At 29.6% G+C, this 16,814-nt stretch overlaps 1 protein-coding gene across 4 annotated transcripts in view; it reads right to left on the reverse strand.

Annotated features, from left to right (window-relative positions):
• The window catches only part of Frl (formin-like protein), a 143,179-nt gene that overhangs the window by 7,789 nt on the left and 118,576 nt on the right, over positions 1-16,814 (reverse strand). For 3 of the 4 annotated variants that reach the window (XM_031994681.2, XM_031994679.2, XM_031994682.2), the window contains 11 exons: positions 15,850-16,028; positions 15,238-15,314; positions 14,841-15,156; positions 13,794-13,910; positions 12,637-12,877; positions 11,066-11,337; positions 9,227-9,494; positions 9,016-9,143; positions 8,116-8,560; positions 7,113-7,387; positions 6,539-6,652 (listed from right to left, as the gene is read on the reverse strand). In XM_031994681.2, coding sequence (XP_031850541.1) covers positions 6,539-6,652; positions 7,113-7,387; positions 8,116-8,560; positions 9,016-9,143; positions 9,227-9,494; positions 11,066-11,337; positions 12,637-12,877; positions 13,794-13,910; positions 14,841-15,156; positions 15,238-15,314; positions 15,850-16,028 — 2,432 coding nt within the window. Of the gene's footprint in view, positions 1-2,560; positions 2,666-6,538; positions 6,653-7,112; positions 7,388-8,115; positions 8,561-9,015; positions 9,144-9,226; positions 9,495-11,065; positions 11,338-12,636; positions 12,878-13,793; positions 13,911-14,840; positions 15,157-15,237; positions 15,315-15,849; positions 16,029-16,814 lie in introns of all 4 variants that reach the window. The other variant, XM_076372100.1, reaches the window with a different exon arrangement.

A 16,814-nucleotide genomic window follows, 5' to 3' on the forward strand; every position in this document is an offset into this window, starting at 1 on the left:
TAGTTTTTAAACTGATGCATATGAAATGTCGCTTTTCTAACGGAATAGGAAAATTCCAAATAAAAATAAACAATGGAGTATAAACAAAAGATGAATCGGAAGTCGACGATTCAATGTCTCGTGAATTAAAAGTGATAACAGAAATGTTAGTATTTGCTATACTGTAATATACAAATATAAATAATGATTATTTGATAAATGTCTATTCAAATTGGATTCACTTTCCCATTAAATACAATGGTCGTAAATTAAATAAATTTAAAAGTGTTATTACATGGTGATAACAAACGATAATACATTTTTCATTGCCAGTGGTATTTCTGTATTTTTAATTTAAATATTTATAAATAATTCCTTCTTCATTTTATTCATAGTATTCATATTCATCATGTACTGATTAATTTATATTTTAAAGCATCCTGTATATAGCAAATGACTTTTTATATGCATCAACAGTATACAATGTAGTAAAGTACATATATTCCACAAACTGATAGTTTTCTTTTAATCAGTATTATATTTATGAGTATTGCAAATTACATCCCTAAAGTAAGGAAGCGTTTAATTAGTTAAATACGTATATCTTAAAACTACAGTTTTATCCATAATAGCTTGTGGTGTTATTAATAATTAATACTAAGTACATCTAATATAAATAACTTCAAGTTTTCAACTGATGTACCGTTAATTCATATGTGTCTATTCTATGAGATTCTTGGCAGTAGCATAGGAAAGTGATAATAGAGGACTTCTCTCAGGCAACATCAATGCAAGCTAGAACACATGCCGATGCATCTTTTAATTTTTCGTTATGACAGAAATTGAATGGATATGTAGCTATGCCACGAATTACGAAAAACAGTTCTTTGAGGAAAATAGGAAAGATGAATGTTCACAACTTTTTAATCTTTATGCGTAAGTATACACAGTATTTCAATAATCTTGTGAAACATACAGGATAATTATTTAATAAATTTGTAAACATGGCGAAATAAGTAATTGGAATAATAATATTATTTTACCAGGGGAAATTACTTAGAGAATACTACGTATTAAATAGCGTAAAAAATATGCAAGATGTCTATAGGTGATGCTGGTTTTAATCGAAAAAAATAAGATGAAGCTATTATATTACATTGGTTTAGAGACTTCGCTTACGGAAAAGAAGACTTCAAACATAATGCAAGTATATGTGCAACATGCTTTTATGTGGTTGAATGATTTTTATTTCAAATGATTTAAATGTTTATTAACATAGTTGCTGAATTGGTTATAATTTGTAATCGAATGTGGATGAAATAATTTGAAAAGCATTATTATGAATTTTAAAAGTACATGTTACGTTCATAGCTTGAATTTCCGCCTTAGTTATATGCCTGTGAAATTTTCGATCCAAGTTCATTTGAAGATCAAGGATTACACATCGTTGTATGTATCTTGATCTCACTTTTTTTATACCAAAAAAGTAAGTCAACCCACTTGAAAAAACTACTAATTAGTAAAATCTAAGCAGAAATCATCTTAATTTCTACTCTCATAGTTTAATCTCCCTTCCGAAGTACAATAATTTTCTTCCGAAATATTTATATTTATACTGATAAATAAAAGAGTAAATAAATGTGGTAGGTATAAGTGAAACACCCTTATAGAGTAAAACTAGTGTAGTTTCGTACAAGGGGCGACTGTCTTGTGCTGAGAGCGATTTCAAACAATTGTTGACGTTGAAGTTCACTCGTAGCAGCTCATATCACTTCTTACAGTGCTTTACTTTTTCAGTTTATAATTAATGAACATATTATTATATGAAAATATTTCCTTAGTAGATTTTCGCCAATACACAGAGAATATAAATATTCGAAAATTCAAAGATTTGTAGAAATCTTATATTCTTTTAAAGAGCGACTCATTTTAACACATTAGCGAAATTTCCCGCTTCTCTAATACTCATTGCCGATGAGAATGAAAAAAATCTTAAGCTAATTGCCGCAAATTTCTGACGTTAAAGCCGGGTCAAACATTAGAAAATTTGGTTCGAAATATCAATCCTGTAACGATCTGTTGTTTCCGATGAAGAACTTTCCCTCAAAGAAGTTGCAAATGGAAAAGAGTTTCTACTCTTTTATATATATCAATATCAATATATTCAGAATATTTGGAAAGAAAACATTTGAAAAGACGTGAGTTACGTTAGTGGTCGCGAATGTGTCAATAGTACCAGTAGATTATTTTAATTTTTTAAAGCGTATCTTTTGCTTTTTGAAATTTATTCAAGTTTTTTAATCAGGAACTCGCATTAAGTATTCGAAATCTCTTTCTAGAAATGAAGTCTCATTCTGCGTATAAAAATTGTTGGTTTAGTAGATTAATAATTTTGTTTGTTGTTAAATAATGTGAAACCTGTTTGAGAACTGTTTTCAAACGTGGTGTACAGTTTTCTGAATTGTGTTTCGCGTAGATAATAAAAGCTGAACCTACACATGTGTTGTTTCAGTGCAGTGTATGTGCTAGTACGATCATTAAATATATGTTATTAGGAGGAAGTGAGTGAGCACAGACTTACATGTTGTGAATTGTTACGTTCACTATATTGTTACGTTCTGAGCTCCAGTTCATTAAGATGCCGGTGTAACAGACTCTTGTTCGTGTTACAGCAAAATTTCGGTGACTTTAAATCCAAATAAATATGTAACAAATAAGAAAAATAGATGTTCGTGAGATACCTTTATAGACACATTGTCTGTTCAAAAGAGAAAAAATACGAAAAAATGCGGAAAGAGCACTCTCGAAATAATAATTATTATAATGATATAAATAATCCCTGTAATATATCATGCTATCTCACAACATGCAGCGAAAAGAAATGCCTTGTAAATTAAGATTCGCGGGAGCATTGAACTTTACGAAAATTATTTTTAAACGTTATCAGTTTTCGTTTAAATTGGATAAGGAAGTCGCAGTAACACTGTTGGTTTCAACCATAATTTTTAGTGTATTTAAAGAAAAAAAATGTATGGACATGTATACGAACGTTTTTATAATTATGTATGATACATAAAAATATTAAACATAAAATTTCCGTTTATAAATAAATAATTTTTTGATTGCGTAGATAGTGACTTTTAGTTTTGTTTTATTAAATACTTGTGTTAGTAGTGCAGAATTTAAACGAAATTTTATAATCGTTTCTTATCGAAACTTTAAATTCATTTAAAAAGTCAACTATTCCAAACAAATGAGGCAATATAAACATATTACATGTAAGTTTCCGAATTGTTGAAAAGAATGTGAAAAAAGTCTGAGACTTTCAATAAAATATTGTAAGACTGAAAAAAACAATACAGGCCTGTTATATAGTCTAGACTCCACAATTTAATTTTTATATGTCTAAAAGTAAATCATGTACTCTGTGGTTAATCCTTGATGATTTTTACTAATCTTTAACTATAAGTAAACAATTGTATACTTAAAACAGGCTATTAAAAATGAAAACGACAAAAAAATGTTTGTATAAAGAAGAATTAAATTTTATTAAATCTTTCATGTAAATTTAAGTTACACATGTTTAAAGTAATTTTAAGTGTCATCAAAACTAGACAAGTTATTCGGATGGTCAGCTTTAAATATTTCATGCTGTACATTTTTATCTGTAGGATCAATGCTGTGGCTTTCGACGTTTCCGGTTCAACAGTCGACACTTGGCCATATATGTATATGTATTTGATGATCGTCGACTGTAGTCAACGCTCGATTGAATTAATTATAATATTTTGTATCAGTACCTTTATGTGTAAAATCATTGTATTTATATAATGTTCATATGAATAAACAAACCAAGAAAATAAAAAAGCAATTAAAGTCTTTTTTAAAATGATATATAGGTTTTCATTTTGCCATAAAATTCTGTTAGGTACTTTTATAAAAATATGAATGTATGAATTAATTTTTCTGCAAAGATCTGTTCCAACTACAAGTATAATCCTTTTTAAATTGTTTCTACTACACTAAATTTATTTATAAATTTTTTTAATGTTTTAATTATTTCTATTTAACTATCAACTTATCTTAAAGTTTATTCACGTCTTATGTATGCCTCAGCAGCATTCAATGTTCTCACTTTTTTCTTTAAGCTTCTAAAATCTTAATATAAAATATTGTTGTAAATCATAAACAGGAATATTTAGATATGTATTATGTCCAAAATTTTTTTGTTCTAAATACATCAAATATTTGGTTGAAATTTGTGACTATACTGCTATAATGAATCCTTGTTAATGTATCATTCAGAATGACGTCTCGCGCTTCTTGTTAAAAAGCTCTCTTCTTAAATGTAATAATGTCATCAAAACAAATTGTAAATTAAACAACATGTTTCATATAGTAACGATGAATAATGTTTCCCTGAACTGCACTGTATTAATTAATTAAGAAATGTTATGAGTGTAAAGTTAGGCAATTACTTCTTTTGCAAAGCATAAATCATGCATTATTACACAAAATAAATAAGTTTACTTGGTATGAATAAATTAACTTCATTGCACATACATAAGATAGAAGCATCAAACAATACATTTATTTCTAACGAAGACCATGATATGTATTATATATATTATTTTAGTAACTCACTAAGAAGACATATATGGTGTAGAATTTGAGGGAGTATTCTAGTGTAACAGGTATTTCTCTTTACGTTTTTTGCGAATTATTTATGAAAATTCAGTGTAAGTAATTATTAGCATAAACTTTGTGCTATAATATTTACATATGTTTGAAGAATGATCATAGAGAAAATATATTGTAAATTTTTAAAAATTGCGGCGCTTTGAATTTAAAGTTTCCGTTTTTTCGCCCTTCTTTTTATCTTTAATCTTTTAAGGACAAAGAGAAACTTTACGGACACAGAAAACTACGTGCTGGTCTCTTGCTGTGTGACTAATTACATTATTTGTCCACGACTTAGTCTTCCAAATCTGAACATTTCATCTTACCGAAATGCCGACATCCGTCCGCAAAGGGTTAAATGGTTGTAAAAATTCGGAAAAATATATTTTGGCTTGACTGATATACCGACGAGAGCCATGTATGTGTTGATGAGACATACAACATTTGAGACTGATCAGTACGATAATTTTTTACATATCCTGACAATCAATTCGAAGAATCGAGTATTTTAATCGATCACACTAGAACACTCTGTTAAATGCAGATAACTTAACAAATTAATCGTTTTCGTTAAACTTCAAGCTCCGTTTTTATATCACAGATTTCTGTTTCTGAGTATTCAAAATAATAATTTAAAATTTGTTTAGTCGAATTTATAAATATTGTTTAAAATCACGTTTTAAACGAGTATTTGACCTATGCAATGAAACACGTTTCATTGACAAAATAATGCCCTTCAAGAGATTAATTTATACGTACTACAGGAAAACACTATATTTTAGGGACATTAACACGTTCGTTACCACAGTAATCGGTGATGATTAGTACTTCTGAATTACTTGAAAACGATTACAATACAATATGTAAGATTATTGATGTAGAATAAAAATGTTTAATAGCATAAGTAACTAGATAATAGTGTAACATAAGAATTGTGATACGAAACAATTAATAATTGTGTTTATTTATTCGTATGACAAAAGAGCAAGTGATATATAATATACTCTAGATTCTCATAGCAATCAATGTGTTAAAAAGTTCTAAGAACTCGAAGATTAAAAAAATAAGAAAATGACAAATAAATATATTTGTATTCATCCATGCAGCTTATGGATTATTAAGTACCGTAGTTTGTGAAGAAATTTATTATTTTTTTAATTTTAATTTGGTTGATGCTTCCTAGTTTCTACTATAACACAATTCTTATGTCTACAAAATTAACCGTTTGTTTCTCATCAATTACACAAATTTCTATTAAATCATTGTAAATTTAGAATTAAAACTTTAAATTCATATTATTATTATTATCATTAATAATAAACGTAAATAAAACTGTCATAGCATTGATGTTGAGAGAGAAAGAGAGAGAGAGAGAGGAAGAGAGAGAGAGAGAGAGAGAGAGAGAGAGAACTGTGACTGAATGTATTACAGAAACAGAAGTGTTTGTATGTTGTTATAAATAATTGTATCAGAATTAAGTGCAATGAATTCATGGGTGTCATCAATAAGCTAAAAAGTTACTTTAATGCAGTAAGTATACCTTCTAGCATATAAAATTATATATATTATAAAAGTGTAAAACGGCAATCCTACTAAAAGTGAAGTATTTAATAATTTAAAAAAGTCACAATTATATCTACAGTGTAAAGGTATAGAAATGAAAAGTTAATAAGCTTTTTAAAGGAAAAATGGACCACACATATCAGATGCAAGTATACACATAATAATCAAATTTATGTTACAAGTTTGTTAATACAAAAATAAAATTGTTTTAAATACAAAGTACTAAATGCATTACATGCAGAATATGATGATAAGAACAATAATAAATGAATAAAAATTTATACGGTAAAAGAAATAAATAACGAATAAAATATACCTGTTGTTTCTTTTGATTTAACTTATTTCGTTTAATGACTTCCTCTGAGGTATTCAAAGCTTCCGCAGCAGCAGCTTCCAACCTACGACGTTGTTCATTTTCCTGATCTGCAGCCTGCAACAATACTTTGCTTTGTATTACCTTTTTCATTAATTTTCAATATGAGCGATCAGTAAATATGTTTTAATAAATTATATTTCATTAAGTTCAATAAATATGTATATATATATTTTTCTTAATAACTTTAAATAACTGAATTATTACTTGTGGAACAGTATTTATATGATCTTTACACGTTTCCCTATTGTGGCCCACCCTGTATAGTAATAATGATTTTCATTTCTTTAAATGATACTATATTACTTCTATAATGTCAACAAATTTTTTTTAATACTATTTTTATGATTTTTACGTTTAGTAAGGATCTTTTTTTGCTGAAATTTGTCAACATGATATGTAAAAATAAACAATAAATGTTACTTATTTCATCATGTGATAAAATTGAAATTTTGCAAAATAGTTAACAGAAAAATAATACATTATATGCACAACACTTAATATAATGAACGTTTACCTTAAATGCTCTTGCGAATCTAACAAGGAGAGAGAAGAATGTATTTGCGTCGACTTGTCTCGGACTTTCCCCGAAGAATTCAACGCATTCTCGAAACGCTTCACCAGCAGCACGAGCATCAGATTTTAACCGACGTAACTTTTCTTCGGAGTTATTTAAGAAATCTCGTAGTACTGTGTTATGTTTCTCTTTACCACGAAGCTCGAATTCTTTTCTTACAAGATCCATACCCTTCTCTAATTCATGGACGTCTGTAGTTATATTTTCTAATGAAACTGAAATATTTAATATTATGTGTTAGGTACTAAGACAGATTTGTCAATACAATTAACTAAAGGGAGATTTAAGACAAATGTCACATACTGCATAACTTTATTTGTAATTTACTTTGAATAACGTGCCACATGAAAGGAAAATAAAAAATTCTTTTAGAAATTATAATTATGTTAAAATATAAATCTTTCTTTGAATTTTGTCTATATAATGTATTGGACTAGCAAAATATTTTTCTTTTGGGTAATACTGTTAAATTTCGACCGAAAAACTGATTTTCATAAAATTGACTGAGATTGATAGACGAAACGACGAACGTGCAGCTATACTTGTGTTACTTTATAGGCGTGTTCATGTACATAGAATGCAATGTAGTAAGTTTTTGCGATTGTGTCGGAAATTTTTAACACTAAAAACAAATATTTGACATTTTATAATAGGTGACAACTTCATGAAAATTCGTTTTCCGGCCAGGATTTCACAGTATTACTTTCTTTTGAAATGAAAGATTTGCATTACCTTATAATTTATGTCATGTGCAACAAATTTCGAACAAGTTAAAAATAATTAAATTATATTTCTATAATTTTATAAAAATAAATACATAAGATTACTTTGTGATAACTCACTATCAAATTTTCGTTTTGTACATTTCTCTTTTTAATTAATTACTGAGAATTTAAATTCCAATGTACAAAGACAAGTATTATAAAAATATGAGTATACACACCTGTCGCAGCTTTATCGATATACATAAGTTCAGATTCAAAATTAATAAGTTCCGGAAACTTAACCCGTATTGTAGCTACAATATAGTGTAAGAGACACATTCTCTTATCCGTTGATTTCGTGTCAAGTAATGTATCTAAGCTCTGCAATTTAAATCCATATGCTGGCCCTCGTTTGCTACTGTTTAAGTAGTTCCCGAAAGCAAGGATAATTTCTAATACTGCCCTCAGTTTCTTCGAGCTCTTAACTGAACTCGATGCAGATATCACAGCATATATTTGTGGAGTAATGAGGTGTAAATTGTCAAAAAAGTTTCCAATATAATTCATAATAGACAACTTAGTCGATATCCTTTCGACTTTACCAAGTTGCATTAAAAATTTATCCTCCTCAGTTAGAAGATTGACATTCTTCTTCTCTATGACATACTCTCTATATGCTTTAATCTGTAATACCATAACATTTTTTAATATTATTATTAATACATTTTTTTTGCAAAATTTAGTAAAAAACCAGTCTCAATCCAAGAAATGCAATCGATATATTATAAATATTTCAAAATAAATTTCTATAACTAATATTTTATCTTATGTGTATTTTTAATATATTTAAAAAATATTTCTAATAAAAATGAACTCAAATACGATTTTAACTGAATTATCTTTAATTGATCTTTGAACTGAGTTAGATTTAAGAAAAATCTTGTTGCCTACAAAAATATTTCTATGTGAATAAAACCAGAAAATTTCACACATCAAATTGATACCTGATTGTAATTACTACCGTTAAAGAATTGACCCATATTGTATCCCGAGAAGGCCAAAAATCAGTCGTAAATATATAATGTGATTGTGTAGTAAACAATTAATGTATCTATATTTTATAAAGGAATAAAACATACTTCTTGATCTGTAGGCACCATACGTTGTAGCAACTCCACGTTTTCCAGCGAAAGTACTTTCAGGTCAAGTGCATTCACGGCTGAAATGACTTTTTCTACTGGCATTTCCATTTTTCTTCGCGATATAGCTAGAAAAATATAGGGTAAACACAATGAATATGCACTATTTATAAGTCAAAATGAAATGTATTACAGTTTTTGGAATACATACCAATATTTCGTAATCTAGTATGCTCCAAAAGAGATACATTTTCCGGTTTCTTGAATCGTTTACTAGGAAAACTATGAAGTCCGTCAATTTCGTTGGTACCGTTAGCTATGTGACCACCCATACCAATTTTAAATCGTTCTTCAAAGTCGGAGAAGTCTATATAATTATGCAATCGATCATCATCCAATTCGTTGAATATGGTACCTCGAACTTGGTTAGGCTTTAGGGCAATCCAGTTGAGTGTGGGAAGTTTGTACTTCGTTTGAACCTGCAATGAAATGAAAACGTATAAATGAGATAGAATACAACGAAAAAATATATTTAATATGTTCACGGTCAGTAAAAATTATAATGAGTTGCAAAAAAAGACACGCGATATACTTTTATATTAATTGTAATATCTTAATTTGGTTATAAATAGAAGAGGCTATATAGAATTAAATGCTTGATAACGTGGCTTACAAATTTGAATATTATAGCATTTATGCCATTTTGCATTACAATGAAAATGAATGTTATAGCATTTACGTCGACGAACGTGTTAAAACATACGTGTATAATCTGCGGCCTAGACCTTGCTTTAAAGTCTATAATAAAATAGTAGAATATGGAAAGATAACGCAACAATTCCACTAATAGAAGATATCTTGAAACTTGGTATAAATAATAAATATATACTAGATCTAGTACGTGAACAATTTTCTGATCATTTGTATTTTACAGGACTATTGACTACACAAATATAAATTAATCTCATTTATTCCAATAAAAGCTAGAACAATATTATTAATAAATTCAGTAAGATATGTAAATATGAGGTGATATGAGATTACAACAATTTTAAGAAAGAGTACATATAAAAAAAGTATGCTTATGAGAGTTTTTAAATACATTTTTCTCAAAATCACATGTTTTCCTCAAATAATTAAATGTGTACAACTATTTACATTTTGTCAGTTCAGAATTATAAATTGATATTGTGTAGTTTATTATCTTTATTACGTAGTTTAATCAATACATTTTTAATCTTATTTTGCCACTGACGATTGCTAGATTTATGTAAATCAAATATTACATGAAATTTTCCCTGTTACATTTTTAAAAGCAATAAATATTTTAATGAATTACTTTGTTTTGAATTAGACGAATTAATTGAACAACATGTTTCCTACGATGGGAAAACACCCCTTAAAATCAAGTCAGTTAAATTTTCAATGAATAAATCGCCGAAATTTATTTCACACTACATATATTATGTTTACCAAAATTTCTTTAAAAAGATTTCAAAAATATGTAAACAATAATAATAATAGAAAAGCATTCCATACTGGTAATCATAAAAGTAGTTTAAATTATTATACTATTATATATATTATTGGCGACAGTTGTTTTTGTGGTTGTTGTACTTAGTACATGATGGGTATCTATTATAAATATTTTAAAATTTCAACAGTTTTATAAATTTGAAAAGTTTATCATTACTTTCACTAAGGCTATTGCATCTCTTGATCATTTTTCAATGAACAATGCCCAATTCTTAGTTTCTTTTACAAGTTATCAGAATTCGTTGATAATGTACACCTTCTGATATTGTTCATAGCTATCTTTAATTCTAGAAGGTAGGAAAAATCACAATTAAATAATAAAAGAAAAGGAAAATTGCCTCTAGCCACTGAGAATGTTATCAGAGTCAATATAAGTGGCATCCCTGAAGGATTAAGAAACCTCTACTCTGGATATATTTGTATTCATAATTTTGAGACAACTTAAACGTACATGGTTTACTGTATAGATATGAGAAAACAATGCATTAAGTATTATTTGAAACTGGGCACGCACCTTTCGTTTAATAGTCATTGCTCCATCTGGTGCTTGCATCATACCGGCAGGTGGTGGAGGTATAGGTGCAGGTGGTGGTAATTTTTGGTCTCCTGGAGAAAGAGATGCCATAGGAGGCGGTGGCGGACACGGAGGCGGCGGTGGCGGAGGTGGCGCAGGAGCTGGCGGTGGACTTTGTGCAGATGTTGGCGACGGAGTCGAGTTAAACGTAGGCGACGATGTGTTGTCTGAATTATTCAGAGGACTCGTCACAGATCCATTTCGAAGATTCGCTGTTGAAATGTATTAAATTATAAAACACTATACACTGGTATTTTGATTTAATTAAAGTATTAGCGTATCGTACGGTCTTGCCATCCCCATACGCTCTTTTTATGAACATCGTGTAATACATATTATATTCAAGGAAGCTACAAGAACATTTTATAATGTAATTGATTATCATCTGATCGCTGCAGATTACAATTTATGAACATTTCGTATTACCATTACAATAAATGTATTATTATTTAAATAATATTGTATAATATATTAATGCCATATATAATGCTATAATAAGGTAAAATAAACTAAAATATAATATAGATAAAATAAAATATAATTTTGAATAGAAAAAGAAAGAGAGTCATCGTTTTTATTTTGTCCAACATTTTTTTCTTACAATGTTATAATAAATGTATTTCCCAAATGCATATGACACCTCAATTGATGTAAATTGTTCTGTACGAAATATTACTTTTTAGTTATGGCCCATAAATAAAATAAATTTTTTATTATTTTGTATACAGGATGTTCGTTACTGGGTTTTACTAGAGAGTGATTCTACATATCTTTTGAAATTATATTTGTTTTAAGATTATTAACAATTAAACATTTTTTTTAACCGTGACGATATATATATATATATATATATATATATATATATATATATATATATATTAACGGTATTATATATTACCGTTGCCTCGTTTTTAAGTGGTTACGACATCATATAAATACACATGCAATTTGGTGACAGACGTCAATGTATATTGCACTTATTATATTCGCTTTTGTTCGTTGCGATTACGTGCTTTGCATATAAAGAGACAGATATTTAAGTTTTGAGTAGTTTTTAATTAAGAAGTATGCGACTGTTATCATGAAATAATAATATTGCATTAGTGGCAGGTTGTGTGTTACAATATTTTTTAATTAAGTAACTATCTTATTAGCAAGAATCAATCCAAAAACAGATTTATAAAGCACTATTTTTTCCGGTTCATTTTGAATACAGAAGATATATAATTCATTGTATTTTATTTAGATTATTTTTTTGTTTATCATATCTCTTAGGAAACATATTTTCTGTTTTAGCATTGCGTGAAATGAAAATAAAAGTGGAAGGTAACACAAACCTTCGACTGCTGTAGAATGAGATGTTTGCTCTATGTATGCGTTACAGAAGTAGCCGATATATCAATACAGTGACGAATACTACAATATTGCTCTACTTACATGTGATGAAATAAAATAGGAAAAAACGAGGATTTCGTATGCAACGGTTAAATTACTGAAAAAATCAAACATACCCGTAGAACCTTTGGTAAGTGTACCCGTAAGGGTTTCTAATTCGATGATTTTGTTTTCCAAGACGCTTTGCCTTCGAGCCGAGTCCTGCTTCTGTCTTTTCAAGGCAGTCAGTTCCTCTTCAACTAATCGACGAGCGTCCACCGCTTCGGCATATTCTACTTTTAATGCACCTAGTTCAGTCTCTAACTCCGCTAATTTCGCGAGGGATTCCCTTTCCAATTCTGCCATTCTGTCGTGTGCCTATTTTAATCGTGTAACAAATTCAGTAAATATTCCGTGATTACGTATACAGAGTGGACCATGAAGTGTGATCAGCTTAGATTATTCTGCTGCTAGAGGTTCGATCGGAATTTTTTTTTTGGAAAAATAATATTTTTCAAGGAGAGCTTTAAGATGATTCTACCAAATTGTTTGCTAGCCCTTTTTTTCCAGAGTTATCAATGTCACCTTTAGTCTTTCACAGGTAAACTTACAATTTATTTATATCCATCTTTTGAGGGATGTTGAGACGAATTCGACAAGCATCATAACAAATATTATAGGAATAGCAAGTACACTGTTACATACTATCCAAAGCTGTTGATAGATTAGTATTAGTCATTATTAACTTGATCTCTCGCATACTGTTTGTAAACATTTCGTTTTGTGCCTTGAGGCACATTTAATGATATCGAACGTGAATTGTTAGTAGTGTTTCATAGTCTGTATGTACCGAAGCCGACTTTGATAACTCTGGGAAAAGATAGTTGACAAAAGATTTGTTACAATCATCTTAAAGCTCTCCTTGAACCATGTTATTTTAGCTAACAAAACTCCCGATCGAATCGCTAGCAGCAGAATAATCTAAGCTGATCGCGATTCATGCTCCACCCTGTATACATGGAATGTTAACACATTGGGCGCCGACTAATTTTTAGAAAACTGAGCTGTCTGGGCAGCGACTTTCAATAAAATTAACTTATACCACTGTTATGTGAAAAATCCCAAATATTTTATTGTTATTTAATACATGTTAAAGAAATAGTCAGTTGTGATAAAATGTAATTCTTTTTAAGTGGTACGGTAATCAGCGAAGTTACATCAGTTGGAATTTATATGAAAACGAGATTTCTCGCTTTGAATATACAATATGTTAACGGAACCTTGTTAAACTTACGTGACCAAGTTCATCTTCTAGTTCAGCAACTTTTTCTAAAGCGGCAGTCTTTGTTTCGCTGTCTTCCATTAAGGCAGCTACATCAAATACATTATCTAAATACGCAGAGATTTGAACCTGTGGAATAAATGTGATATTAAGAACAACTGCATTTTAATATTTCTGCTGCTAACTTATAGCCTAAAAAGATAATTGAATCGATTTATGTATTTCTCTTGATTGCAAGTTTTAATTATTTCTGTTAATACATGCAGTAACAAGAATATCGAATGACTATTCCAGTATATAATATCAAGAAACAGTGTTAATTACTAATTTGATAAATTCTCGTTACATTATTCAGTTATTACATCATGGTCTCGTCAATATAATATTAAACGAGTAACAAGTGTATAAACATTTTTACACTTACAAAATTTGTCTACACGATATTCTAAATGTCACCTTAATTGTGGTATGAATTACAAATAATCTGTATTTATTTTGTAACAAATAAAAAGTTAGATCACGATAATATTTTACTGTATATTTTTATATTAAATTTTTATTTTAATGTATATTTCTACCTTGAAGATTGTTATATTTTATATTTCTTTTCCGTTGCCTATTACAGAGGGTACACTCTAAGGGTAGATGTTTATTTTATTAGAATAAAGAACGTCAATACCGAAAATAGCAGAAATACAAAGAATTGGTCCAATTTAATTCCATAAAACAAATAAAACAGTTAGATTCTCCGAGTATTTCTTATTAAATTAGTTTTATACATAAAGTTATGAAAAAACTGATCAAGCTGTGAAAGAACAAGCATTTGAACCTACTGAAGTCAATGTATGCATCTTCTATCTATCGTAATGCAATCAGTAATTAATATACCCGTTCAATTATCCAGATGAAGTTCTTGGTGTAGCTCTTTTAATATCAATAATTATTTACAATGTGCCTATTTTTGCAGTTTAGTTTACATAACCGGATAATCGATAGGTAAAGAACCAATTTCTGAACAGTCGGTAATTTACGTAACCAGTGTTCAGAGAATTCACGAACCTGCAAATCCTCGCTCTCTGTATGCCTAAGTTTCTCCAGATACTCGTCCAATCCGAGTTTAGTGAATTCATATTGCAAATGTACCCTGAAATTCATATCTTCTACCGAATGAACAACGATATTCACGAACTGCATACAAGCGACCATGAATTCTATGTGAAAACTGTCGTATTGCGTGAAGTACGCCATCAGCGTTGTAAATCTTCGCCTTTCCGCACACACTTCCTTGAAATTGTCAAACGCCGACAGTATAATTTCATGGCCACCCTTCACGAGACAGATCGCAGCAAGAAGTTCTAACACTAGGGCTTTCGTCCTGTAATCAAAGTATTCTTCTTTTCATTCCGTAATCGGCTAATAATCATTCGAACTTGAAAAAGAATGAGTAAGCCTTTACCTTAGACTCTTGTGCATTAAGCTAAGCGCGATGCAATTGATCGCTTCCCGATGCTGAATAACCATATTGAAGCCATACTGTAAATAAATTTCAACGATTGTTAGACCGGTACAGTCAACGGATAAGCTGTAATGTTTAATCATTAATCAGTCGACAGCAATATAAATTTGTACAACCTTTGCAAAAAAATGTCATTTCCATTATATTAATTTTCATCAATCTAAAATTTTTAAAATTTAGATATTTATATATTTTCTTATTACTATTTAAACTTGGGTAGTGTCATAGTTTTTATATGAATCACCTTCATTTTAGACAGTTTTATAATTTATTCGTTAGAAAATAAATTTACTTAATTGCGTTATTTCTAGAGAATGTTCTCCTGATCCTAGAACTATCAATCGTGGGTGGTGGGTATTTACATAGTAATGTTTCCAATATTTTTGAAAGCAACAATTCGTAAAGCCGAGTGAAATATGTGCAAGAAAACAGTCCGATCGCGAAGAACAAATAATAATGAATTCGAAAGCACAATGCGTTCACAGGTGAAAAAATTGTTCGTTTTATCAAAGTCGGAGTTCTTGTACCGATTCTTTGTAGACATTTTCGTACCTTATTATTCATGATGGCACGCATGCACAGTATGCAAACGTGAATATCATCTTTCGCTTCACCCATATTCAAACGAGCCACGTGCCGAGATCTCCTTTTAACACCAGGACTATCCTTAAGCTCGTGAAGGGGTGGCCTGAGGCATCCATTATTTAGGGGTGAGGTGTCCCCAGAACCAGCTGGAAAAATTAATTACGTCGCGCACGGTTTGCATCAGCTAATTAATCGTTGAACAGGGGAATGTTCGACGCGAGATAAAGTAGAATTGCATCTGACCCAACATAAGATTTGCTTATCCATAGAGGCGAGGGTACGAATATGGGATACGTATTTTATGTTTTATTACAGGATGTTTTAGAGTAGTCATAAGAAGACTGTTGATTTTGATGCGTTTATGGGAAATTTGAAAATGCAAAATTGCAAATAATGCACACGATACGAAAAAAAATCGAATATTCAAAGTACCGCGCTTTTTGTACTATTTGTTAAGAGAAATGATTTTCCAGCGTAATTCTATATTTCTAATTATATTCTCAAAATTTTGAATTTGCATAAAGATCCACAGTCTAGTTATAAGTAAAAAATCGAACGAAGTTTGACAAATCATATGTAATATGTACTACGCAAACATAAATTTTCTGAATCTTTCAGGACTTCTGATCTTTTTTACTTTTTGGTTCTTTTACTGTTAATTATGTTTATATTGTTTAAAGTTAGCGTTAGCACTGATTTCAAAGAATTTTTATTTCATTTTCAAGATAACCAAATTAACCAATTTCCTTTCGAACTTATTTCTTAAAACCATTTTCCACCGTTTCCTTTCTTGATTTAAATTTGTTCGTGGCATCTGAAGAGATCATTCGAATTTGCTTGAATATTTAATCAATTTCTAAATGCAGTAGTAATATGAGACTGTCTCATATCGCTATTAATCAAGTATCGCATCCATTTCCATTAATTTGCCA

The sequence above is a fragment of the Nomia melanderi genome, chromosome 11 (assembly GCF_051020985.1).
Source record: "Nomia melanderi isolate GNS246 chromosome 11, iyNomMela1, whole genome shotgun sequence".
NCBI lineage: Eukaryota > Metazoa > Arthropoda > Insecta > Hymenoptera > Halictidae > Nomia > Nomia melanderi.